This window comes from Paramormyrops kingsleyae, unplaced genomic scaffold, assembly GCF_048594095.1.
Source record: "Paramormyrops kingsleyae isolate MSU_618 unplaced genomic scaffold, PKINGS_0.4 ups92, whole genome shotgun sequence".
NCBI classification, from domain to species: Eukaryota; Metazoa; Chordata; class Actinopteri; order Osteoglossiformes; family Mormyridae; genus Paramormyrops; species Paramormyrops kingsleyae.
In genome coordinates, this window is record NW_027326030.1 from 1 (window position 1) to 27055 (window position 27055).

The 27055-nt window shown below is 42.0% G+C and overlaps 1 protein-coding gene across 3 annotated transcripts; it reads left to right on the forward strand.

The window, feature by feature from the left end:
* Window positions 1–32: 32 nt before the first annotated feature.
* Window positions 33–10235, forward strand: LOC111848907 (antigen WC1.1-like). 3 transcript variants are annotated; one of them, XM_072708450.1, is made up of 14 exons: window positions 33–453; window positions 1034–1345; window positions 1453–1767; window positions 1905–2231; window positions 2770–3090; window positions 3181–3477; window positions 4954–5025; window positions 5249–5560; window positions 6360–6524; window positions 6997–7086; window positions 7322–7402; window positions 7507–7584; window positions 7713–7832; window positions 9816–10235. In XM_072708450.1, exons 1-14 carry the CDS (start codon window positions 150–152, stop codon window positions 9929–9931), a joined length of 2910 nt encoding a protein of 969 aa, XP_072564551.1. In that variant the 5' UTR covers window positions 33–149; the 3' UTR covers window positions 9932–10235. The 3 variants fall into 3 exon arrangements, with proteins under 3 accessions (XP_072564551.1, XP_072564552.1, XP_072564553.1); XM_072708451.1 differs by having other exon boundaries at window positions 33–309; XM_072708452.1 differs by lacking the exon at window positions 6360–6524.
* Window positions 10236–27055: the final 16820 nt, after the last annotated feature.

Below are 27055 nucleotides of genomic sequence, written 5' to 3' on the forward strand. Positions count from 1 at the left end.
CCTAAGATCAAAAGAGGATTTGTTGATGTTCATATATCTTGTAAGGGTTACAATGAGATTTCTTAAGATGATCAGTCTTAGCTTAGAGTGTTTTGTCTATAATTGATGCTTTGCCTCTAACATCTTCTTTAGGACATGTTGATTTAAAAATGGTGGGTGGAGGCAGTCCCTGTGCTGGCATAGAGCAGATATATCGATGGGGCAAGTGGTGGACACCAGCAGCACCTACTGATCTGGATACTATTAAAAAACTGATTGCAGTAGTAGGTAGACAGCTGGGCTGTGGATCCTTGGATTTTTTCCAAACAAGTGAATATTCACCTAATTTTGATAATATATTACTAGGTGAAGATCTCTGTAATGGATCAGAAGCTAATTTAATGGAATGTAAAATGGATGTTTTTAGTGAAATCAAGTTCCTTCCCCTAGTCTTCCATGCAATAGTTTTCACAGGTAGGAGTAAACTCGTACAGCATAAGGTTCACCGTTCACATTCTGCTTTGTCTATCACATACAGTTTATTCATGTGTGTTTCCAGATAGATCCAGACTTTTCCTAATGATGAAAGGAGAAAAAGAGAACCTGTTTATAGATTACAGTTGTCACACCCTGCATTCCTGCCACCTTGTTCTTTTCCCAGTTATTAATTTGTCTTACCTCTCGTTTCAGCCCTCGTGTGACTTACTCCAGCTGCCCCTCGTCTGATCCCTTGTTAGTGGTGTATAAAGTGTCTCCCAGTCTTGTGCTCCCTAGTCTGGTCATTGATGTTACCCTAGTGTGTGCTCCAGCAGTTTCCCCTATTGCCAGTTTTGCCCCTTTGTTTGACCCCACGTGGTTTATGTTTGTTTGCCCTGTTCCCATTCCTTAAACTTATCGTTTTGCCCTCATGCCTGCTCTGAACTCCTCTGTGTTTGGAACGTGACAACAATGATCTTAATAAACCTTCAACTTGAATTTAAAATTGTGATTATTAAGGGTTGCTTGTACAGGTGTGTTAAATTAAGAGATATAATTGAAATCTATTTCACCTCAGGCCATCGAGGGATTCAGTTAATAGGAGGAAGTCACATGTGTTCTGGGAGAGTGGAGATTCAGCACGGAAAATCCTGGGGCTCAGTGTGTGACGCTGACTTTGACTGGCAGGACGCTGAGGTCGTCTGTAGATCACTAGGCTGTGGGGAACCTGCACAGCTGCTGGAGGGAGCTGCCTTTGGTCAGGGAGAGGGAGGGATGTGGTCTGAGGAGTTTCAGTGTCAGGGAAACGAGTCTCATCTTGTTTTTTGTCCCAAATTGATACATAACAAGACCTGCCGCCATGAGAATGATGTGGGCCTGGTGTGTTCTGGTAAGAGTATCATTGCGCTGAAACACCCTCACTGTGTTATTATGATCTGAGAGAAGTTTCAGGGTCTTATCTTTATTCTTTTCTCTCTTTCATTGTGCTGCTCCTAGGATACTCAAGGTTCAGGCTGAGGGATGGTCCTGATCTCTGCTCTGGTAGAGTGGAGATGAGGTACAATGGAACATGGGGAACACTGTGTGATGCATCATGGGACATGAGAGCTGCCACTGTCCTGTGCCAACAGCTGGAATGTGGGAGCGCTGTGGCTGCCCTGGGACAGGCCTGGTTTGGGGGGGGCACTGGGCCCATCTGGCCCGATGTGTTTCATTGTCAGGGGAATGAGACTCGCCTCTCCCAGTGTGCTGTGTCCCCATGGAGACGAACAGCATGTTCTCATGGAGAGGATGCGGGAGTCATCTGCTCTGGTGAGGAATGGCAAGTCAGTTATAGTCCAGGGAGACAGAGCAAATATCATCATAAATAGCAATTACACTACATATCCATAGTATGGAGGCTCTTCATCATTATTAGGGTCCTTTTTCATGTTTGAATTTTTTCACAGGTTCAACCCCTTCTTCCTCTGATGGGGGTGTCAGGCTGCAGTCTGGAGGGAGTGACTGTGAGGGCTGGGTGGAGGTTTACTACAACCAGACCTGGCAGAAGGTTCACCAAGAGTCCTGGAGTTCCATGGATGCATCTGTGGTCTGCAGACAGCTGGGCTGTGGCTCTGCCACAAATATCTACAGATCATACCTGTCAAGGACAGGGGACAGTGACAAGTGTGTGACAGGCTTTCACTGCTCAGGAACTGAGTCTCACCTGGGGAAATGCAGACCTCCACATGTCCTCAACTGCCGCCCCAGTGACCAGGTGTCCATGGTCTGCTCCAGTGAGTTTCACCACAACACCACGATCTGTTCCAGCAGTATATGTGACAGCTATTTTGGAGGGATGCCAGTTTTTCACATATGTATAAACAGGTTGGATAATAGTCAATACTAAGTCTGTAACCATTTAATTCAGGAAATTAGGATTGGAACATTACCAAATCAAATCAAGTTTTGTAAAAGACTAATGACAAATAGACCTCAAGTTGATGTAAGGGTACAGAACTGAGCATCTAAAATGGAAGGCAACCGTTATTTTAGGAGCGTCACAGGGTTTGGCTTTGAGCCCATTTATTTACCTAATGCGAAACAATTTCCTAGCAATAAAGGAAGCAAACAAGAGGTAGAGATTTTGACCTGAATTTTAACATGACTTTCAAAGCAGGAAGAATCTTTTTAGATCTCTTGTAGAAACTTTGTATTTGTCACTGACCATTAGTTTACTTGCACTTGTATCTCTTGTTGCATAGGATGTATGTTGTTATATGGTGTATTTCTTGCATAGTTGTTCCTGCAATTCATAGTTGTCTTCTCTGGTAGATCACAGGTCCCTCAGGCTGGTGGGGGGAGGCAGTGACTGTGCAGGGAGGCTGGAGGTCTTCCACAGGGGCTCTTGGGGGACTGTGTGCCATGAGTCCTGGGGTCTGCCCGAGGCTCAGGTGGTGTGCCGGCAGCTCCATTGTGGGACAGCCCTCAGTGGGCAGATCCCTGTACCCACTTACTTTGGCCCAGGGACGGGACCCATCTGGCTAAGCAAGCTGGGCTGTGGGGGGAACGAGTCGTCCCTGTGGGACTGTCCCTCAGTGGAGTGGGGGAGGAAGGACTGTGGGCACAAGCAGGATGTGGGTGTTGTGTGTTCAGGTAAAGCCGATCCAATTCTACACGAATTGGCATTGTGTCCTTTTACACTCAGCACAAAGAATTCATATTTTTTGTGTGTCCTTCATGCAGAGCACAAGGTGCTGCGATTGTCTGAAGGATGTTCTGGGCACACAGAGGTCTATTACAATGGCAGCTGGGGAAGTGTGTGCTTTGATGGTCTGGAACAACCAACAGTTGCAGTCATTTGTCACCAGTTGGGCTGTGGAGACAAGGGGACAGTCACTAACACAATGTCCAGGCTTCATCCTGACCTCAATGGGCTGGACTTTGGAAAATGTCGATCCCATGACACATCACTCTGGCAGTGTCCATCATCCTCCAAAGGGCCAAATGGCTGCTCAGAAGCTGCCAGAACAAGCTGCTCAGGTGAAGATAAATTCAGCCTGCTCCCTGTTACTGTTTGTTAGTCAGTCCAACCAACCACGTGAGTCTTATTATTATGGACCAGGGCCGGTATTCACAAAGCATCTTAAGGCTAAAAGTAGCTCCTAACTTGCCTATTTAAGAGAAACTCCTAAAAATAATGGGTGTGTCAATTGTAAATGTAGGACTCCTATTCACAAAGCCTTTTAGTGCTAAAAGTGGCACCGATATCTGGGTTGAACCAAAAATTAGTCGAGAGGATTCCTAAGTCGCTAAGACCAATTCACAAAGAGTCGCAAAATGGCTGCTGTCAATCTACGTTGGAATGCCATGGAAACATTAAACAAACACGGAATTACTTAAATGACATTGTCTCAGTCGGGAGGGAATAATGACTGTTGTGGAGCTTATGAGGGATGCAATAATAATCTCCAACAAATAGAAACAACCCAATCATATACAGTGGAAACCTCTTATAGTGATCATTATAACCAATTTAATAATGTTTTTCCTTTTCTTTATGTCTCAGGCAGATTGTCATCTAATTGACATTTGTATATTTATTACATTAGTATAAGGTAATAAAACAGTTTTGCCATGTACTAAATTTTACTGACTTGTTTAAAATACAGTACAGCTGTTTCAAATGCTTTTCAAATTATGGAACTGTGTATAATTTAAATACGCTATAATACAGTACTGTACATAAAACTTACCTTAATGAGGTTTTGCTGCTGTGTGACCAAAAATGAACACTGTAAGCAGACTACAATAAGCAATTTATTTAATAAACAGCATTTGTACAGGAATGATTCTGTCCCAAGAATTTTGATCCATATAAGTGGTTGATCTCCATAACCATGATCACTATAAGTGGTTTCCACTGTATTTGTGTTTATGGGATATTGCGCATACATTTTTATAACATTGTTATAAAAAGCCTGCTCCCTGTTACTGTTTGTTAGCAGGCTGTTTTATAATTTGTTTTTTTTATTTTTAATTTGTTTTTTTATTTTTTATTTTATTCTATTTATTTTAATTGTAATGTATTTTAGATGTGATTTAGATGTGTAATGTATTTTAGTTTATTTTTGGCTTTTATTCTTATTCTGATACACTTGTAGCACTTTGGTTAACTTCGTTGTGTGTAAAGTGCATTATAAATAAAGTTGCCATTGCCATTGCCATACATTTTCACCAGCACATACCAGCCTCTCATCAACCAATCCTTGTGATTATTGCAGGCTAGTTCATGCATGAGAACCGACGCCAGTCTTAGCAATGGAGTCTTACTCTTAGCTTAGAAATGGACTCTTTTACTAATTAAAAGTTGCTCTCAGCCACTTTGTGAATATGTTTTAGGAAAAAACTCTTAGTTAAAAACTTTTAGTGCAATTTAGGAGTATTCTCAGTTGTAAGATAAAATGTTTTGTGTATACGGGCCCTGAAATTTTATTTTCTTCATCGTATTTCTTGTAGATTCTGAAAAACCAAAATCTCCTCCAGACTTCATGCACTGCCAAGCTTCTTCTGATCAGACTCTGTGTAACAGTAAGTTTATGGCTTGATGGATTTGCAAATTTGAGTTCAGACATGTTTAAAAACTCTTTAAAACCAAGAGGAAAACAAAAAGATTAAATAAGGAAATGATAATTGTGGTGTATAATTATTAACCTATGTGTTCCAAAAAAGAAAATGATTTATGTATTAGATGTACTGTGCATGCTGTCTATTTTGCTCCAAATAACCTCCATCTCCCTTGTGTCCACACTAGACCGCCCGCCCCTGAGACTGACAGAGGGTGCAGACACTTGCTCTGGGAGGGTGGAGGTGTATCACAGCGGCTCCTGGGGAACCGTGTGTGGCGACTCCTGGGACGTGCGTGACGCCATGGTGGTGTGCAGGCAGTTGGGCTGTGGGCCGGCTCTTAGGGCAGAATGGGCCGGACGGTTCGGGAGGGGTGACGGCGCCATCTGGCTGGATGAGGTGAACTGCAAGGGCAGTGAACTGCACCTATGGCACTGCTCTTACTCACTGAAGCAGAGTGACTGCTCACACAGGCAGGATGCAGGGGTCACCTGTGCAGGTGAGGCTACAAAGGATATCTACCCTATGTGCTTTATTGATCACAACTATCCAAGCTATAATTGCAAAACAGAGAAAGTTAGGTAAATCAAGTGATTGTATGTCAAGCACACATTTTACGTGCATGATATTTATGCTGGGGCAGCATGGTGGTGCAGTAGTCAGCACTGTGACCTCACACCTCTGAGACCAGAGTTCAAGTCTGTGCCATGGCTCCATGTGTTTGGAGTTTGAATGTTGTCATTGTGGAGTTCTCGCTGAGTACTTCAGTCCCCCCCCCAGTCCAAAAACATGCTGAGGTGAATTTGAGTTACCCAATTGTCCCTAGGTGTGAGTGTGCCCTGCAATGGCTTGCCACCGCATCCTGGGTTGTTCCCTGCCTTGTGCCCATAGGCTCTGGACCCCCTGTGACCCTGAATAGGATAAGCAGTTACAGAAAATGGATAGATGCTAATATGCAGAAATGTGCAGCTGAAATAGGTGTTCTTTGCCTTAAACTGACACTATAAAACAATTTTCTGCGTGCCATTTATATCTAAATGTAAGTGTATCTACTCTATAAATGTATCTACCTTCCCTTACTACAGGGGTGGCCAATCTTATCCGAAAAGGGCTTGTGTGTATGCAGGTTTTCGCTGCAACTCCCTAATTAGGTCACTAATTAGAGGACTGATTGGCTGAAGAGTCCTCACACCTGGGTTTGAACAGCTGACCTACAGGTTATCCCAAAAACCTGCGTACACACCAGCCCTTTGCGGATAAGATTGGCCACCACTGCCTTACTATCATCATTCCAACAGGTGTTACAGAAATCATTCCAGATGTCACTGGACCTCCCACTGTCACTCAGTTTAAACCAAGCCAGTCTGACCCAACAGTGTCCTCAGTGGTTATTGGCCTTCTGGTCTCAGTACTTCTGCTGCTGCAGTTTAGGCTGCTGTACAGGAACTGGGTCCTGAGAAGAGGTAGGACTGCATTTGAGCAGGGAGGGGTGGGGAACTGAGCAAACAAAAGAAACTGCGATGTTCAAGTACAGATAAGTACATACAGTTTATGGAAAGGTAATAAATGCAGGGCTGGTCAATCCTACTAGTGTCACAGGACATCTAGGGTCCCATCTTCTGAGGGGGGTGACTTTGCCAACTGCAGGCACCCCCACAAGCTATGTTCAGGTTACACATGGGTTTAACCTGCCTGGACTAAACATACCTGATTCTATTATATAAATGCAAATTGCAGCAGTATTGTCAGTGTCATATATGGACTTCTCTTGGCAGAAATGATCCAATGTATACAATGAACAGCATAAAGATTTGTAATGAATCCATGTTAACTGACTACTCCTTGCTGGGGGTGGGGGTGGGTTCCAAGGCTACCTAGTATATGTAAGGATCTCACTTTTTTACATAGTGGTATATCTGTTTGTATGCTTTACAGAACTAAACAGAAATAAACAGCTGTCTCCAGCCATTTATGAGGAAATAGATTACAGGTTTACCAAAAGGATAAAAGATGCCAGTCAGAAAGGTGAGTGTAGTGAAGTATTTATGACCACATAGTGAAGCACTTATAAACACATAGTGAAGCACTTATGACCACCACATACAGGTTCGTCCATGAAGTTAGAATATCAGTAAATTCTGAGAGGATAGGTCTCCACACTGAAATGTATCTTTTTATTTAGCTGAACACCCCTTAACTGTAGCCAGGTAAAGATCTGCCAGGAGTGTAAAAGTGTGACCAGCCCTTCTTCTGGTGTCAGGGAGTGACCTTCCAGATGAGCTGCCCTCAGGGTATGAAGATGTGGGGGAAGCGGAAGGAGGGAATCTCTTCAGTAATGATGGTGCAGAACATCTTAAAAAACATTTATGTAATAAATAAGAATTCAGGAGATTGGTCTCCTAACAGGCATTGATGTGCTGTGTGTCTTCTGTTCTTGTGACTTAGAGAAGACTGCCACCGGATATGACCCAGAAAACCATGTCGACCTTATTTGCGAGAAAGAGAATCCAGAAAATTTGAAAGGTGAGATTATCTCAGCTCAGCAATGCAGTTTTCCCTGCTTAAATTGTGTGTTTCTTCTCTTCTAACACTTCACATTTATATGAACTGTCATTCATCTCTTTGCTTTGACTTTCTGGTTCATGGGGTAGGTACACTGGACTACAATGGCACCCCCACAGATCAGACACATGACTATGATGATGTCGCAGTCAGCCAGAGCAGTGACTACAATGATGTCTCTGTGAAACATCACCCAGCCTCTCAGCCAGGTGAGCAGCTCTAAAGGGGTCAATGAGACTGAGTTTGATATAATTTCAACCCAAACATCCAATTGCATTGACTGTTATTAATGAAGAGCTTTTACACATAAGCATAAATATCTGTTTTATAACTACATAACGAGTGTTATGGGTGATTCCTGTTTTGGACCACATATTTAGCTGTCTGTTTTCTGAAAATTGGAATGATTGTATTTTATGGTTTAAACATTTTGTCAGGACTCTACCATACGTAGCTATGAGGAATGCATGTTTGCCAAGCTCAGGGGTTGGAAATATTATAATTATGGGATGTTTTTTGTATATATTTCTCCAGACGTTTTCCACCCTGTTAGGGACATGTACATGGTAATCACAGAGTTTAAATAATGTACAAATCAAACAATACTGAACTTTTCTGGGATACAATGTGTCCCTTTTGCTATGATAAAAGTTTCATTTTTGTAGTATTAACAGTTTTATTTTTATGAAGAGTACAATGTCAGAATAAGGGAATCTGCATTTCTTGTCCCCATTTTGTTGTCTTGTATGAGGAATTTTATTAATTAGAAATAAAAGTATATGTAGATGCATTATATGTACCTCATTTAACAAAACAATATACAAATATACCAAACACTTACTGTTGTGATTGGAATATTTTTTAAAATCATTGCCTAACAGGGTGGAATAGAATATAACAGGGTGGAACCGAGTCGGCCTCTTAACAAGTAGATTCAGATTCACAACAACAATACTACTACTACAACTAATAATGATAATAATAATAATACCACTGTAGTAACATAAAGAAATACACTCATACAATAATAATAATAATAATAATACATTTTGATTATACCATTATTATTCATTATCATACACAAGAAATACACTCAAATAATAAAGCTACAAGTCATTTTAATGAAAATAACAACACAATTTCTACTCAGTAGGCTGCATATCCCATACATAGCCTAACAGGGTGGAACTTAACAGGGTGGAATATTTCTAGCTAATTTAGCTCTAGCTCTTTGAGTGAGCAACATTTAGCTAGCACACACTCTACAGCTGATCAGCATTTAAATAGCTATTTTTAACATGTTTAAAAAATATATTTTTTCCAATAAATATTTCCCATAATATATACTAACAGGGTGGAATTTTAAGGGTGCCTCAAACCGGTTTGTAATATAAAATTGAGAAGAATACAGAAGAGAGTGACAGTTAAAGCTTACCTTAGTCTTCCAGTTGAATTTCCCCCCAAAAACAAATGATGTCACTTCCTGTAAATGGCTGTATGGATTTGTAATCTTTTTAGGGAGCCAAGAAACTAGAGGACCACAGGGTGGAAAACGAATGCGGGGACATATATTATATTATATAATTACAGAAAACAAAATAAGTTTCACCAGATTTGTTTCTTTCTCTAAAGGTAGTATACCTTAGTCTATCAAAATAATAAAGAATAAGTTTTGGTTTTTATAATTTTATAGTTTATATTTACTGAGGAAGTTGAATACATTGCATTTGGGACATGCTAAAATGAGCGCATATTCCAGAGAAATGGTGCTTTAAAGAGATGTAAAAAGATAAATAGTAATTTATCTTTGTTAGAGCAATAGAAATCACCTAAACACATAATAAATAGGTTTGTTATAAAGATTTGTCTAATTTTATAAAAGAATAAGAGCCAGTTAAACACGAGGACATGAATATGTGCCCCAAAACAGGAATCACCCTTATACATCCAAACTTAGACACATATTGTTGTTTTTAAGGAATCAAATGGTTTTGTCATTCACTTCTCACCTCTAGCTGTGGGTATGGAAGATTCACATATTATATTGAAATATGTGAATTATATTAATGTAGTTGAAATATTATACATAAAATTAGTGAAACATGACAGCATGCTGCCATTTCCTCAATCAGCAATTACAGCTACGTGCACATTCAACCACCGTTCTGTGTGTTTGTGTGCCTCTCTGAAAGATCTCCACCACAGTAACCCTATCGGACACAAGACCGAGCTGTCGTCCACTAAAGAAGGGAGGCTGCCTAATGCTGACATCATTGACTATGGCGATGTGGGGGAGGGGCTTCTGTGACTATTTGAAATGGCCTTTTTTTGTAATCATTATGCAACATGAAAATGCATAATTGTTATAGTTATCTTTCTGCTTATTCAACTACTTTTTAAACAATGTTGACTTTTGCATATATTTTTAGAATTGAATATTTTTCAATAATTCAAAATAATTTCTGTTATGTTTTTGAGTTGGTAATTTTTTTTCCTATTAACAGCTTGGTTATCGACATGCTTAAATCTATGTTAAACAGTTGTAGTATAAGGGGTATAAGGTATTCATGCTCTGAATAGTCTGTTAGCTACTTATGATTCAGATAAATAAACCATCACATAACAAACAGAAGTCTTCCTTCCTGAACCTTTAACAATTATAGACTTACTAAATACAGGTGTATCTCTGAAAATGGCAGAATTTGAAAGCAAAGGTGTTGCACTGCAGAGAGGAGTTGGAATTAGGAGATAGTTGATTGTAGCTCCCAGTAGCTGAGTGAAGGAAATATCATAGTGAGGTAAGACCTCAGGCTGATGGAGGAAATGTACAGAGTAGGGGTGGAGAGGATAGATGTTTCTTAACAGTACAATGAATGTGAGAGCAGAGTTGCAGAGATCTGAGTAGATCTAAGGTGGGGGATGTGTAGAGAAGGTTGGGAACGAGGGGGGGGGGGGGGGGGGCAGAGCAGAATATTACAGGAGCGTGTTTCCTGTCCCAAAATATCCTTTGCCTACATACATCAGGGGTGCCCAACTCCAGTCCTGGAGAGCCATAGCCCTGCACATTTTTGGGTTTCTCCTGATTCAACTGTGCTAATTACCACACAGCTCTTGAGCTGAATCATTTATGGTGGAACAGGGAAAGAACTGAGCTACACAGGGCTCTGGCCCCCCAGGACTGGAGTTGGGCACCCCTGCCCTACATGATGCCAAACCTGCTACATCTATTTTCAATAAACATAGAATTTCAGTAAGTCTGAAGACAATACTAAAATTAATAGGGCTTATTGGTTTTCCTTTTCTATGTGAAAAAAGCTGTGGGTAGTGAGAAAAACAAGTTATACCATATTATGTCAATCACACCAACAAGAGGAAACATGAGCCAGATTTAGGCTGCAATGCAAAATACCCTTGCAGGGTAAATGATTAGCAGGAACAAAAGCAGAGACAAGCAACAATGACTGAACTGGGGAACTCAGGAGCACTTAAATACAGGATCTACAAAGGGAACAAGAGGCAGAGGCACTCAGCATCTTTGGTTCTGTAGGTTTGGAAGGTTTTACAGTGCAGGTGTAACCGGTCTGCTTCGCGGTCGGTTATCCTCTCTCTCTCCCTCTCTGTACTGTGTAATAACATAACACAACATAAAAGACGAAGACTCGTGCCGCTGGTTGGCTGACGGACGTCGTTTATTCCTTTTCTCACCAAGGCTTCCCGCCGACTGACCACACAAAAGAACTTTGTACAGCACAACAGGAACACGCTTGTCACACTCCCTCTCCTCACCAAGCCTTCCTGCTGACTGACGCGCTTATAAACATATACTGACATAACAGATAAAATAAAATATATTTGAACATTGTCTAATTTATCTTATACATATTTCGACCGCCAGCTAGCTTCACAATCCCTTGTGGAATTGGAGTGCTGACATTTCAGGGACTCCCCATGCCTGCATTCTCACTTGCCTCTCCCTCCTTCTTATGCTACAGTACCGTAGCCATATCTGCCGGAGCTTGCACATTGCACTTCATATTGCACTCACCTAACTTTTAGCACTGCCTATAGTCTCCCCTACTTTGACTAATTGCACATTTTATTTCCCCTACTCCTCCTGGGGGGTGCTGACTGGAGATCAATCAAGAAATCCAGCACACCCTGCTACATGTGACGTCGCCACTACTCATGACGTCCTTGCATCCAACTCACCGTTCTGCCTGTATCATCTTCCATGTATGACCCGCTGCCTTACTTCTGGTTGCCTGGCAGGTAACGGGGATTTATTGGACACAAACAAGGTAACAATACAATGACGGATCTGGGGAAGACAGACTGAGACTCGGACTAAATACAAAAGACCAGCTAGACATAACAGGACACAGGTGATCACAATCAGGGCTGAACACGAGGTAACGAGGTGGGTGTGGCACACATCAGGAGCGGACGGAGCGGGGCATGACAGCAGCACTGATTTTACTGATTAGCAGTCATTGTTGAAAGAGTAGAAGACGAAGAGTTGTTGAAGTAGTCATAAAAAAATAATAAATAAATAAATAAATAAAAAGAAGTAGTCATTTGGTGCACGTGTTGCCCAGTTTCTAATGGAAACCATGTATTTCCCTGTCCATCGACGGCACATGTGCAAGAAAATTTTTTAGGTATTTCCAGTTACTGATCAGTGGTCAATGATGAAAGAGTAGGGGAGAAAAAGCTGTTGTTGTTGTAATTATGGTGAGCAGCTGTTTGAGGAGGGTTGGAGGTACCCACACATCTAATTTTTCATACTGTCCTGACATCATACCGATGTATACAATATTTTAAAAAGCAACACTAGTCTGGCATTTTTAAATATTGGCAATAAAATTCACTGAGCGGGGGGAGAGGGGCTCCTGGTTAATTTTCTTATGTGGATTTCAAAATACCGTGGTATGCCTTATTACCTTAATACTGCCCAAGCCTTGACTAATAATGTGTGTGTGGACTGACCCCAAACATCCACATCCGCAGCCAAATGTAGTATGAACACAAGCTGCCACGTACATGACCATCTGCAGCCCGAAAGCACACAATGAAAAGTGAAATATGAACTATGCTTTAGACTGCAGAACAGTTTCTATTAGCAGGCTATCAGGCTTGTGAATGATTTTTGCCCACTGCCCCTCCCCCTCCCCTCTACACCCCCGATTCTGTTGTAATACTAAATTAATTCTGCTGAACCACTGAACGTGTGCAATGGTTTCATACTCATCACAAAGTAATGTGTTCATTCATGATTACAAACGATTGCATTTAACTCAAATTTTTAATCTAATAGGCTTAATGGCAGTCCGTTCATAAGTAAAGGTTGTCCATAACTTGGTCTGATATACTTTTTGGGTCCATACATCAAAATCTCATGTAAATGGAAAATGTAAAACCCAGTCCAGAAGGCCAGCAAGTCCTGCCACAGATCTCCATCTGGATGCACGTCACCCATGACAACTCACAGCAGCATGGACATTAACAAGAACTACAGGCACCATATACAGTATAATACCTATTTGTAACATTATTATTATTATTGTTGTTGTTGATATTGTTGTTATAATTTTTGTTGTTTGATGTCTTGATGTCCTTGTAATGAGTGTTATGTGTGTTATGGTTGTTTGGATTCTGCATTCCCCTACACTTTGTTTTCTCCATCCCACCTTTATTATTATTATAATTTTTTCTCTCTCCCCATGGTGATTAATGTCTGTTATTGTTACGATTGTTGTTTCTGTGTGTCCCCCCCCCTTTTTTTTTTTCTTTCCTACTATAGTAGGACGGGTGAGTTCAGAGTGGCCACACTCTTTACACTGTACCTTTAATTTAATGTAAAATAAAGTTGTCCTCTGTGGAGGGGGGGTGATAGTGGGCAATTAAACAAAAAAAAAGATATACAAAGATAGAAAATGGCAGAAATGTCCATGGTAGAATATGACCCCAAACAGTCCCACTCCAGATAAAAGCCCCTCTGTGAATTTCAGATTAGCCTGCAAACAGCTCATACCCAGACGGCAGGGATTATACCTTTGAAACTGTAAAATATTATTGCAAATTGATTAATAAAATTAATTATGGTGTCACACCCCGATCGTGCTGATCCTCCTGTGCCACGCCCCCCTCGTTAACCTCATGTCGATTCCCAGTGTTTCGCAGCTGTTTTCAGTTGTCTGTATTCGATGTATTTAAGTCCACGTCAGAGTTTGTTTCCCTAATTCTGTCATTGTAGTGTCGTGCATTGTTATAGTCGTGTAGTTCCGTGTTGTTGTTTTCCCTGTGTAGGATCACACATGCACATATCACAGGGCCTAAATTCCAGGTGGCCTGAGACAAGGCCGAGCCTGGTACGAGAGGCACCAAAGGGGGGTTACACACATAAACACACATACACAGATAACAAGGGAGGCCAGCACTCCAACTTTTATTGCCCAAAGATTTAGGGACCTACAGACAAGCAGAGTGGACTTCACGGACAGGGGTCCCTCGACTTGGCACACAACCCCCTTCCCATACATTCTGCCTTACATTTCACTCACCCAACAGACAAACACCCTAAAGGAAGTTTCATTTAAGTTTGGCTTTTGTATACCCTGTATATTGATTTACTCACGACTACTAGTCTCAATATACAGATAGGTTATGTTGTATGTGTCCTTAGACAATCTTAGTGTTTTGTGTGCCACCCTTATAACCATGTTCACGGAGTATCACCTATTTTACCCCTTTGCACTTGAACACATATAAATTTAAATAAATAGATAGGTATAGCTACCATTGTATATATGTTCTCATGGTATACCAGAAGAATCGGGAAAAGTGAGAGTAATTAATGTGTCCTAACTTTTAGAGAGTCTTCTGTGTTAAAACCCCCCCCTTCTCTTCCAACATTCCTTTGTGGTCCTTATCTGATCTTGGTGGACAGTCACCAAGTTTCTTTGTTCCTACCATGCTATGTTAAAAGAACTGAATTAAGGTGTATCTTATCCATTCTGGAGAAGATGAATTGGCATAAGCCACACCAAACAAAATATGTTGTTTCCAGATGTGCAACTTATATTGATATTACCACAAACTAACGGCCACGCCTATCTATGGATAAGATGTGCTGTTTGTAAAATGAATATTTGATGTAATATCCGCACAAAGTGTAACATCTGTTGAGGTGCAACCCAAAACCCCTGTATCCTATACTGATATGAATCAGTCACATAGATACAATAATTAATTGTTTAATCAATTAATGCAGATGGTATGAGGTATGTACCTGTGAAGCTGGTATGGCATATTTGGTGTCAAACTAATGGAAAATCACTCCTGATTCTAAATCTGGTCAGTGATTACCATAAAAGTGGATGTATCAAAAGTTATAACAGCTTAATGAAAATCATCAGTAAAGGGAGATTCAGTCGGGCCATAAATCTCAAAAGGACTGATACAGACCCCCTTCCGAAAGCCCGCCAAATGGATGGCCAGCCATTGGGCCAGGAGTCGAATTCCTGGTCATCCCTATTCATGAACTTTACAGCATAAAATGCTGGCACCTCAGAACAAAGGGAGCAGAACAACCGCCAGCCAGCGCAGAGAACAACCAGCAGCAGCGCAGAGAATAACCGCCAGCCCGAAGGAGAACATCAGCCCGGGAGGAGAGAAGCCCACAGAAGCCCTCCGGTGAAGGCCCAGCTGAACAGAGAACAGCACCCAAGACAAAGCTTCACCATGAGAGAGAATCTAAAGGGACTCCACTCCACTGCTCCAAACGCCGCGCCTTCCTGAGTGCCATCAGCTCAGCAGCTCTGCCATCAACTGCCAAGACCCCCCCCCCCACTCTTCAACCAAGTAAACCAACTTCCTTTCATTCTAACAACTTAAGCTGTTCTGTTTAACCTGCTATAAGACTTTAGGGTCGTGTTTCCACAAACTATGTTTGCTTTGCAGAACAGTATTTCCCATTTAAGGTTACTCATTTAAATCCGGTCATTGCATTTTCATAATTACATCGTTTGTTTTATTCCGTTATTTCATGTTTGTTGTTTGTGTTAGGTGTAATGTCTGTCTTATGTTAGTTGTAGTGTTAGTTAGGAATAAATGCATGTCTTTTACACAACTTCAGCCTCCGTCATTGAGTACTCACACTAAGTTCCTGCCTCTGTGCGATCTTGCTACACGCTCTGAACCTCAAACTCGCCTGAAACATCGCGAGACTCTCTCTCATTGGCCGTGAGGGGAGCTTCGCTACCAATCGTGTACATTACCTGGTGATGCAGCTCGCTGGACGAGCCTTCTAACCCAGGTTACTAAGCGATACTGGTAATTAGTGAATCCCATTTAAGTCTCACATTAACAGACTCACAGGGATACCGCAATTGAGTTTGGAGGAGCCGACCATTCGGCATAACAATTGATTAATAATCAGCATTAAATAATAATTAATTAAACTTTAATTAATTCAAACATATTGGTGGAGAATATTAAAATTTATTTGAGCTAATAATTCCTACACCTGTTATGCCCCTTCGTTCTCCGATTAAATCCTTTTATTTAACCCCATTCCTGCTTTCGTCCGCCTGTTTCCCTGGTCCGTGTTCTCTGTCATATGACATATGGGCATTAAAAAAATGAGCTCCTTCTCACTTTCTGTTTTCTCAGAGTTTTCAGAAACAATATATCCTGCACAAAAAATTAAAGGAACACTTTTTAATCAGAGTATAGCATCAAGTCAGTTAAACTTCTGGGACATTGATCTGGTCAGTTAAGTAGCAGAAGGGGCTGTTAATCTGTTCAGGAGGGGCAACAATGACACAACCCCCAAAACAGGAATGGTTTAACAGGTGGAAGCCACTGACATTTTCCCCTCCTCATCTTTTTGTCTGTTTTTTCACTAGTTTTGCATTTGGCTACGGTCAGTAGTACTACTGGTAGCATAAGGCAATACCTGGACCCTACAGAGGTTGCACAGGTAATCCAACTCCGCACGGATGGCATCAATATGTGCCATTGCCAGAAGGTTTGCTGTATCTCCCAGTACAGTTTCAAGGGCATGGAGGAGATTCCAGGAGACAGGCAGTTACTCTAGGAGAGCTGGACAGGGCCGTAGAAGGTCCTTAACCCATCATCAGGACCGGTATCTGCTCTTTCGTGCAACGAGGAAAAGGGTGAGCACTGCCAGAGCCATACAGAATGACCTCAAGAACACCAATGGTGTGAATGTCTCTGACCAAACAATCAGAAACAGACTTCATGAGGGTGACCTGAGGGCCCGACGTCCTCTAATGGGCCCTTTGCTCACTGCTTGGCACCGTGGAGCTCGATTGGCATTTGCCATAGAATACCAGAATTGACAGGTCCGCCAATAGTGGATTTGTTCACAGATGAGAGCAGGTTCACCCTGAGCACATGTAACAGACGTGAAAGGGTCTGGAGAAGCCATGGAGAACGTTATGCTGCCTGTAACATTGTTCAGCATGACCGGTTTGGTGGTAGGTCAGTGATGTTCTGGGGAGGCATATCCATGGAAGGACACACAGACCTCTAAAGGCTAGGCAATGGCACCTTGACTGCCATTAGGTATCGGGATGCAATCCTTAGACCCTCTGTCAGACCCTACACTGGTGCAGTGGGTCCTGGGTTCCTCCAGGTGCACGACAATGCCCAGCCTCATGTGGCGAGAGTATGCAGGCAGTTCCTGAAAGATGAAGGAATTGAAACCATTGACTGTCCCCCATGCTCGCCTGACCTAGATTCAATAGAACACCTCTGGGACATTATGTTTCGGTCCATCCGACTTTACCAGGTTGCATCTCAGACTGTCCAGGAGCCAGAGGTGGACATTTCAGGTCCAGAAAGTAAAAATCCAAACCAGGATTTTGTTTCAACCAACCAGTTGATTATAAAGAGTCACAGAGTACTCAACTCTTTAGTTGAAACAAAATCTTGGTCTGGATTTTTACTTTCTGGACCTGAAATGTCTACCTCTACCAGGAGCTCAGTGAAGCTCTCGTCCAGATCTGGGAGGAGATCCCCCAGGGCACCATTCATCGTCTCATTAGGAGCATGCCCCAACATTGTCAGGCATGCATACAAGCACATGGGGCCCATACAAACTACTGAGTATGATTTTAGGTTGCTGCAATAAAATTTCAGCAAAATGGACTAGCCTGCCACATCATTTTTTCACTTTGATTTTCAAGGACTCTTTGAATTCATCCCTATGTTATGTTGATAATTTTCATTTCCATCAAACGATGTGGCATCCTTTCGTTCCTAACACATTATCCAGTCCATGTCAGTATAGATATCCAGCATGATTTTTTTCCTATTGATATCAGATGTGTCTTCAAAGTGTTCCTTTAATTTTTTTGAGCAGTGTATGTTCCAACAACCACCTTTGGTTTCTCAGGTGTTAATAGCTACACTTTACACTCTGTAGCACATATTGTGACTTCCTGTTTTATGCTGCCACATGTTATGTGACCACACACTTTGCGACCCAGCTTGTAATATTATTTTTGTCACTGTTTTGAAATCTGGCTCTTAATATCCTTCTACCTGACACTCTTGTGTTTGTATGTCAGAGCAAGATGAACCTGAAACACCTCCTTTGCTTACACTGACAAGCAACACACCATATTTCACAGCTGCCTGACAGCAAAAAGCACTAGGGTAAAGAAAATGTAACCAAGGTTGTTTTAAGTCCCACGTGGGGCTATATTGTAGTACCCAGACACAAGCAACACAGCTTGGACAGCTTTGGTAAAATGTCAAACTGTACATGTAAAGAAAAACTGCAAGATGCATTTTAAAAAGATCTGCAAAGCAACCAATTTTCTTTAAAAGCTTGCAGAATAAAAGGCTTTGAATGCAGTGGTGTCAGTGGACAGGAAGTAGCTCTGAATTATATGTAACAGACTAACAGTTAATGTGCAGGTGCTCTGAACAGTGAGCCTGCTGCTCACAGTGACAGAGAGAATGATCCAGCAACACAGACTCTGTATGGAGAAACAGGAACTGACCTTGAGGTTTAAACTCAAGAAAGATGTCAAATGACTTGATTTCACTTGTAACTAAATGAGTGTGACATTCATTCTGTTTAATTGAATTTATATTTTGAAATGTGGAGCAAGAGGGTGCTGGGAATGTACAGCAGAGATACTTTAAGTTTGGCGTTCCGGACTAATCCATGGTTGGTATAAGAATGAATAAAGCATGACAGAATCTTCCATTGACAGTCATAAGGCATTATTGTGTTGATTATAATACAGTCGAACTTCGTTACAACGTACCTCGGGGGAATTAAGAATTTGTACGTTATAACCATAGTACGTTGTAACCAAGTCCCTCAAAATGAATGATAGAACACAAAATGTATATAAAAAAACTTTTAGAAAACACCCCTCAAGTAGACACTATGACATACAGCTTGTGTAGTTTGAAGAATATAATAGGAACTATATTCTTCAAACTAGGTTAATATCAGTTACTCATAGACAGCCGACATAATGCAAAATCCACTGCCGGCTTATCGTTCAAATCGCCTTACTGTAACCTAATGTCAAACCGAAATTATGCACCTGTATATGATTCAATTGGCTGAAATAAATTTCGATACATGTGTTAGACATCTGTCTTTTGTTAATTTCTTTCACTATATGTCACACAATTACCCCAATAACCACACAGTTTCAGAACTTAGTTCGCGTCGGCAGTACTGTATAAGGCTGCCATGTATAATTCTGAATTATTTCCACCTTGTCGGTCAGCGAAATCCGTTTCCTTTTAGCAGGCATCTTGCTTGATATGCGGCAGCATGACACCATGCAAAACCATGAAAAAACGGGGGCTGCATGCAAGGAGTCCGGCCGGCGTGGAATGCTTCTTGAGGATAGGTTCATACAGTTAGGCGTTGCTAAGCGATGTAGATGGCCGGCAACAGCCGATTCTGAATTGTGCGCGCACTCGGAAGATGAGGCTGTACGTTGTAACAAAGGTCAATTTGCCTATTTTCCTCTGAAAATCATACGTTATATCGAAGTTTACGCTGTAAAGGTGTACGTTCTAAGCGATACCGGCAAATGGAATAATGCATTACGCGAATTCAGGACATCGAAATTTGAACGTTGTATTGGTGTAAACGTTATAAACATAAGAACATAAGAACATAAGAAATTTACAAACGAGAGGAGGCCATTCGGCCCATCAAGCTCGTTTGGGGAGAACTTAACTAATAGCTCAGAGTTGTTAAAATCTTATCTAGCTCTGATTTAAAGGAACCCATGGTTTTAGCTTCCACTACACTAGCAGGAAGACTATTCCATACTCTAACTACACGCTGTGTAAAGAAGTGCTTCCTCAAATTTGTTTTAAAATGTTCTCCCGCTAATTTCCACTTATGGCCACGAGTTCTAGTATTTAGACTAATATTGAAATAGTCATGTGGCTGAACAGCATCCAGACCCGTTAGAATCTTATAGACCTGAATCATATCCCCCCTTAGTCTCCTTTGCTCAACAGGGTACGTTGTAACGAGGTTTGACTGTACTTCATAAGCTCCATCATCACAGCTGCTCATAACCATTGTACCAATTCATGTGAACTGTAGGATATATCCTTATGGGACACCACAATTAATGAGTGCCCACCTTGAATAATAATCTATTCAAAATGAACTGACATATCCAACTACAGTTCATCAAATTATAGTTCACAACATTTAAATTTGGATTAAGATTAGCTGGTCAAGGAATGCTTCCTAAATTTCCTTCTGGATAAATAAAGTATATCATCCATCCATCCATCCATCTATCGCTTTATATTAACATTGTTACCCTGATTGTCAGGACTGCGGGGCAGGCGAGCCAGAAAGCAGGCGAGCGGAGCCGTGAGGTCGGGCAAACAGGGTTTATTTGGAACGGAGGGTAGACAGGCACGAACTTCCACTGACACTACAATGACGGATCTGGGTAGACTGACTGAGACAAGGACTAAATACAAAAGACAAGCTACGGGTAACGAGCCACAGGTGAGAACAATTCATTTTCTGTAACCACCTGTCCTATTTAGGGTTGTGGGGAGTCTGGAGCCTATGGGTACAAAGCAACTCAGGATGGGGTGCCAACCCATTTCAGGGTGCGCGTACACACACACACACAGACGGGCAATTTAGTAACTCCAAATCACCTTAGCATATTTTTGGGCTATGGGAGGTGGGGTGTAACAAAGGAGAGGCTGGAGTGCCTAGAGGAAACCCCATGATGATATGGGGAGAACATGCAAGCTCCACACACATGGAGCCATGGTGGAGACTTAAACCATGGTCCCAGAGGTGGGAGGTAACAGTGCTAACCACTGCACCACCACACCATCCCCTCCACCTTTATTTATAACTGCCAATTTTAACTTAATAACCTCTGCCCTCTAGGTTTGTCCTGAACGGTTCAAGCCAGCTCCAGTGAGGCCCACCCAAGTCTCCTAGGCTTATCTAGGAGTTATGCCTATAGTTTTTAGTGGGGCAGCAGTTTTTTACACATAGTTTTATGCTGCCAGAAACTGCTGCCTATAGCCTTTAGTGGGGTAGCAGTTTTTATAAGGAAATTTAATGCCATGATAAGAAAGTAATATCATAAAATAATCATTGATGTACAATTTTTTGCTTCCTATACCCCATGTATTTTTGCTGGTTTTAACCACATTGTGGGTATCAAATGTGATTAAAAAACAACATCTTCCTCGGTTTTATAAAATTCTGTGAATGTTTTAAATAAAAAACAAGCAAGCTAGTTTAAAGAAAAACTGAACAAAGTTTATTTTTCTGAACATTTGCTACAAACATAAGTGGACAAGTGTTTCTTGTATTTGGCACATTTGAAATGTGTCCATCTACTGCAGAGGTCAACCTGCACCTAAAGGACAGTAAAAGTAATATGTCATCTGAAACAATGAAACAAACCTTTATGACAAATCTTTTGAGAAATGTAATATTTTTAATCTATATTAAAATATTTCAGGTTACGACAATTATATTATGAGTTCATAATAAAGTGTGTTAACCTTTTGCTCCGTTAAAATATATTCATTACAAAGATCAGGTATATTTTCAGGAGTTCTTCTTTTGTAAATTCAGTAAATGCTATACTATTTGGAAATGTTTCTTTTAAAAGTTGAGATGTTAAAGTATAAACAGAATAATTTTTATGGGAATATGAGTTCTTACCATTTCAATCATACTTTCATCAGCGTTTCCTTCCAACATAGCGCAAACCACACAGTATTCCTCTACACTTCTTAGGAGCGTACCATTTGAAATAATCTATTCAAAATGAACTGACATATCCAACTACAGTTCATCAAATTATAGTTCACAACATTTAAATTTGGATTAAGATTAGCTGGTCAAGGAATGCTTCCTAAATTTCCTTCTGGATAAATAAAGTATATCATCCATCCATCCATCCATCCTTCCATCTATCGCTTTATATTAACATTGTTACCCTGATTGTCAGGACTGCGGGGCAGGCGAGCCAGAAAGCAGGCGAGCGGAGCCGTGAGGTCGGGCAAACAGGGTTTATTTGGAACGGAGGGTAGACAGGCACGAACATCCACTGACACTACAATGACGGATCTGGGTAGACTGACTGAGACAAGGACTAAATACAAAAGACAAGCTACGGGTAACGAGCCACAGGTGAGAACAATCAGGGAATCACACGAGGTAACGAGGTGGCCGTGGCACACATCGGGATCGAACGGAGCGGATCGTGACACTGATAAGGTAATTACGGCCATCTTGACATGATTCATATGATTTGTGGGTTAATATTGTAATCTATGTTCTAGTGGTGTAACAGTTCATCAATTCTAAAATATATATTGATTGTTAAGGCCGACATACGATTTAATCGACTCAATTAACAAATATCAATCCATATTATCACAATATGACAATACACCAAAACGCTGCAGAAAAAAATCTGTGAAAAAATCTCAGAAAGCAATCTAGAGACTCATCTTAGTACAGACCAATATGTTACAGTACACTTTATGTAGTTTAGTATACCTGTTCTGCCTCTATAGTATTTATGTTCATTGTAATTTCAGAGAAAGATGTATGACTCTTGGTTGCCATCTAGCGTCAAAGCACAAGAAGTGCAGGGACACAAGTCGCTGATGGATGACGTCTCCGGGAGGAGACACCGCACGCAAAAAAGGAATATCTTTTATCGTTCCTTCCTTCCTGTTTATTCTAGGCCTAATCCCAAACTATACCCTCGACACTCCACCTTCATTTTGAGTCACACTCCCGCTGAGTCACCCTCACAACACACCCTATGCACTTAAACTGAAGGAAATTGTCACAAGAAAGATCTGAGACAGACTTCGCAGCGTCTTCTTTACTGGAAAGAGGAAATGTATTACGTAGTGATTTGACAAAATGAAGAAGCTGTATTGTATTTTCTTTAATGACATATCAGTTATTTAAAAAAGCACAAAGTTTATCTAATGTGAGAAGACGACGGCTATGAGAACATTACGCAGTGGTTAGCACTGTTGCCTCGCACCACTGGGACCTGGGTTCGAGTCTCCACCTGGGTCACATGTGTGTGGAGTTTGCATGTTCTCCCTGTGTCGTCGTGGGGTTTCCTCCGGGTACTCCGGTTTCCCCCCACAGTCCGAAGACATGCTGAAGCTAGTTGGCGTTGCTAAATTGCCCATAGGTGTGCTTGTGTGAGTGAATGGTGTGTGAGTGTGCCCTGCGATGGGCTGGCCCCTCATCCAGGGTTGTTCCCTGCCTCATGCCCATTGCTTCCGGGATAGGCTCCGGACCCCCTGCAACCCAGTAGGATAAGCGGGTTGGACAATGGATGGATGGATGTTGATTGAGTTTGCGTACGAACGTTTCTTCACATGGTTTCTAGTTTATAAAGTACACAAAATCTCTCTTAATCGCATCACGATAAAATCTATCTGTAGCTGCTTTCCTAATTTTTTTTTCTGCAGCAATGAATTATAACACATAACATAGACTTTCTATTTGTATTTCACAGTGCTGTTAGAATCCAATTGTTGGGATACACTTGCTGTTGAAGTTTCTGTAGCATGGCTTTTTCTTTATAGGGTAGAGTTGCTAGCCCCACGCCCAACCCTCCTCCTTTCTCATCCCGGACTTGGGACCAGTCAATGGTGGAGATAACCCGGACCTTGTCAGGAAAGAGTTTCAACCCAAGTAAGTCAGTCAAGGACAAGAAGGGGAAAACCATCACAAGTGACGAGGAACAAAGAAGAAGATGGGTGGAACATTTTGAAGAGATCTTGAATCGACCACCACCACAAACAGTTCCCGATATACCACCAGCAGAAGAGCCCCTCTGTATCAACACCAATCCACCCAACAAGGCAGAGATCATCAAAGCCATCAAGTCCTTGAAAAATGGAAAGGCACCAGGGCCTGACGGCATCCCTTCAGAAGCTCTCAAGGCAGATGCGGCAGCAGCAGCGGAGATGTTACATCCTCTCCTAGTGAAGATATGGGAGCAGGAGCAAGTGACTGCCGACTGGAAGCTTGGTTACCTGGTGAAGCGCCCCAAGAAAGGTGACCTATCCCAGTGTGGCAACTGGCGAGGAATTATGCTGCTGTCCAACCCCAGCAAGGTGTTGTCCAAAATCATCGTGGAGAGACTGAAGGAGGCATTGGACAAGGGACTGAGATCAGAGCAGGCAGGATTTAGACAAGACAGATCGTGTACAGACCACATCGCCACTCTGCGTATTATCATCGAGCAGTCCATCGAATAGCAGTCTCCCTTGTACGCAATCTTTGTCGACTTTGAAAAAGCCTTTGACAGTGTCGACAGGGAGACCATTTGGAAACTGTTGCAGCACTACAGAATTCCGCAGAAGCTCATCAATATCATCCAACAGCTATACGAAGACTCGTCCTGCCAGATCATTCACAAAGGAAAACTGACCAATCCCTTTGCAGTAAAAACCGGAGTGAGGCAAGGCTGCATGTTGTCACCGACAATCTTTCTGATCATTATGGACTGGATCATGAGGAAAACCACAGAGGGCAGCAACACCGGTATCCAGTGGACCCTCACCAAGCAGCTTCTAGCCTTCTGTCCCACAAGCAGCAACATGCACAGTCCAAACTTACCCGGCTCGCTGAGGAGGCAGAAAAGACCGGCCTGAAGATCAACGTCAGAAAAACAGAGGTGATGCGGCTGAACAACCGACAAGAACATCCACTGCAGCTACAGGGGGAAGACTTAGTGGAAACCGACCGCTTCATTTACCTAGAAAGCGTAGTCAACAGCGTTGGTGGTGCAGATGAAGACGTCAGGAGCCGGATCAACAAAGCAAGGTTCGCATTCAACACTCTGCGACCCATTTGTAACTCCAAAGTCTTACAGTATCTCAGCGCAGCAAGATTCAAATCTTTAACACCAACGTGAAAGCAGTCCTCCTGTATGCATCCGAGACGTGGTGGGTAACCAAAAATATTACCAACAAGATACAGACTTTCATCAACAAGTGCTTGCGATACATCCTCAACATTAGATGGCCTGAAAAGACCTCAAACATAGACCTGTGGAAGAGAACCAGCCAGAATCCGGTCGGTCAAGACATCAAGAAGAGAAAATGGGGCTGGATAGGCCACACACTTCGAAAACCTTTCGACAACGTCACAAGGCAAGCACTGGACTGGAACCCACAAGGAAAAAGGAAAGTGGGGAGACCCAAACATACATGGAGAAGATCTATCGAAAACGAAGTGAGGGTCGCCGGAATGGCATGGATCCAGCTGAAGAAAACAGCCCAGAAAAGAGTCCGTTGGCGTGGTGTTGTTGAGGCCCTATGCTCCACCAGGAGTCTACAGGACAAATGATGATGTTAAAATCCAATTGTTACATTATCAAGAACATGACATTGTGTATTCTTTTTCTTTTTTCACGCTGTTCTGTTTCCTGTGCGCTAGGAATTGTGGGATATGGAAGTGGTAGTGGAATCGTGCCAGCCACCATCGTTGCTGACTCGCTTCAGGAGGGTATAATCGACCACTCCCCCTTAGCCCTTGCTGCTTTGAGACACATTTCAACATGGTGATGGGTCTCGGGAACGCGCAAACAAAGGCGGAGTGGTGAGGCAGAGTGTGTAGGGACTGGGCCAGTAAGTGGTGTAAGACCTCTGTAGGAAGCTCTGTACATGGGACATCTTCGGATCTCCCCTCTTCTTTTCTTTCTAGTTTTAAACTCCTAACTGTGGAGGAAATATCTGGTATCATTAGAAAATGTAAGCCCTCTATCTATATTCGGTTAAATCCTGTTTGTCCTCTCTTTCCTCTGTACTAACTAATATCATACATTCTTCCCTTGTATCTGGTCTTGTTTCTTTAACTCTCAAAACAGCCATAATAATTCCACTTTTTAAGAAACCTGGTACAGACCCTTACACCTTAAATCATTATCATCCAATCTCAAATTTACATTTCCTCTCAAAAATAATTGAAAAAACTGTTGCTCTGCAGGTTCATTCTTACCTTATTGGCAATCATTTGTTTGAACAATTTCAGTCTATGTCATGGACTGCTCCAAGGAAACCCCTATGACATCATGCGGTGTTTCCCAAGAAGGGAGACTAGCACCGGCAGCGATGCTCCTTCCCCACCTTCCAGTAGAACCGGTTAGCTGCACGCCTCCCTCTGTCAGCTGTGTTCCATTGGGGTTTAATGGACTGTCTTACTTAATCATGTCAGGCACACCGGCCAGCAGTAATGCTCCTAGCCGCTGAGGTGCCCTAGGCAAGCATCAGTGCCGACACCCTCCGTCCCAGGCATAGGGAAATTGCCTGGCAAGTCGGCGTCCCCTAAGAAGTTGGCACCCTAGGCGACTGCCTATGTCACCTATAAGATCGACCGGCCCTGTTACTACTACTACTTAGCTTTTCAATATCCACGGACTTTTTCTTTTTATTTTCACTGTGGATTTTTGAGTGGCTTACACTCGCACAGCGGGCTGCAACCACTCTGAACGTTTTGGGAAGACGTATGGTCGTAAACATATTTGGTATTCACGGCTCCCGGGGAGGAAATCATCACACCTCCCTGCCCTTTTCCACTGGGGACTGGCAATTTCGTTATGTAACATTTTGCTCTAGTTTGGCTATGATGATGCCAGTCAACTGTTTGAAGGATTTGTTCTCGTATATAGTTTATATAATATTATTTATTGTTCACTTTTCCTTGACAACAGTTAGAATGTTTCCTCACTTTGATCTGAAATATCGTATATATTATTTGACTAATGAGGATACCCTTTCGAATTACCAGTACAGGTGGTGAAATAAGGATGAGGTCACTTGTGTAAGCAACAATGTGAAGGGAACCCCATTAAAAGGAAAATAATATTCAACCAACTCA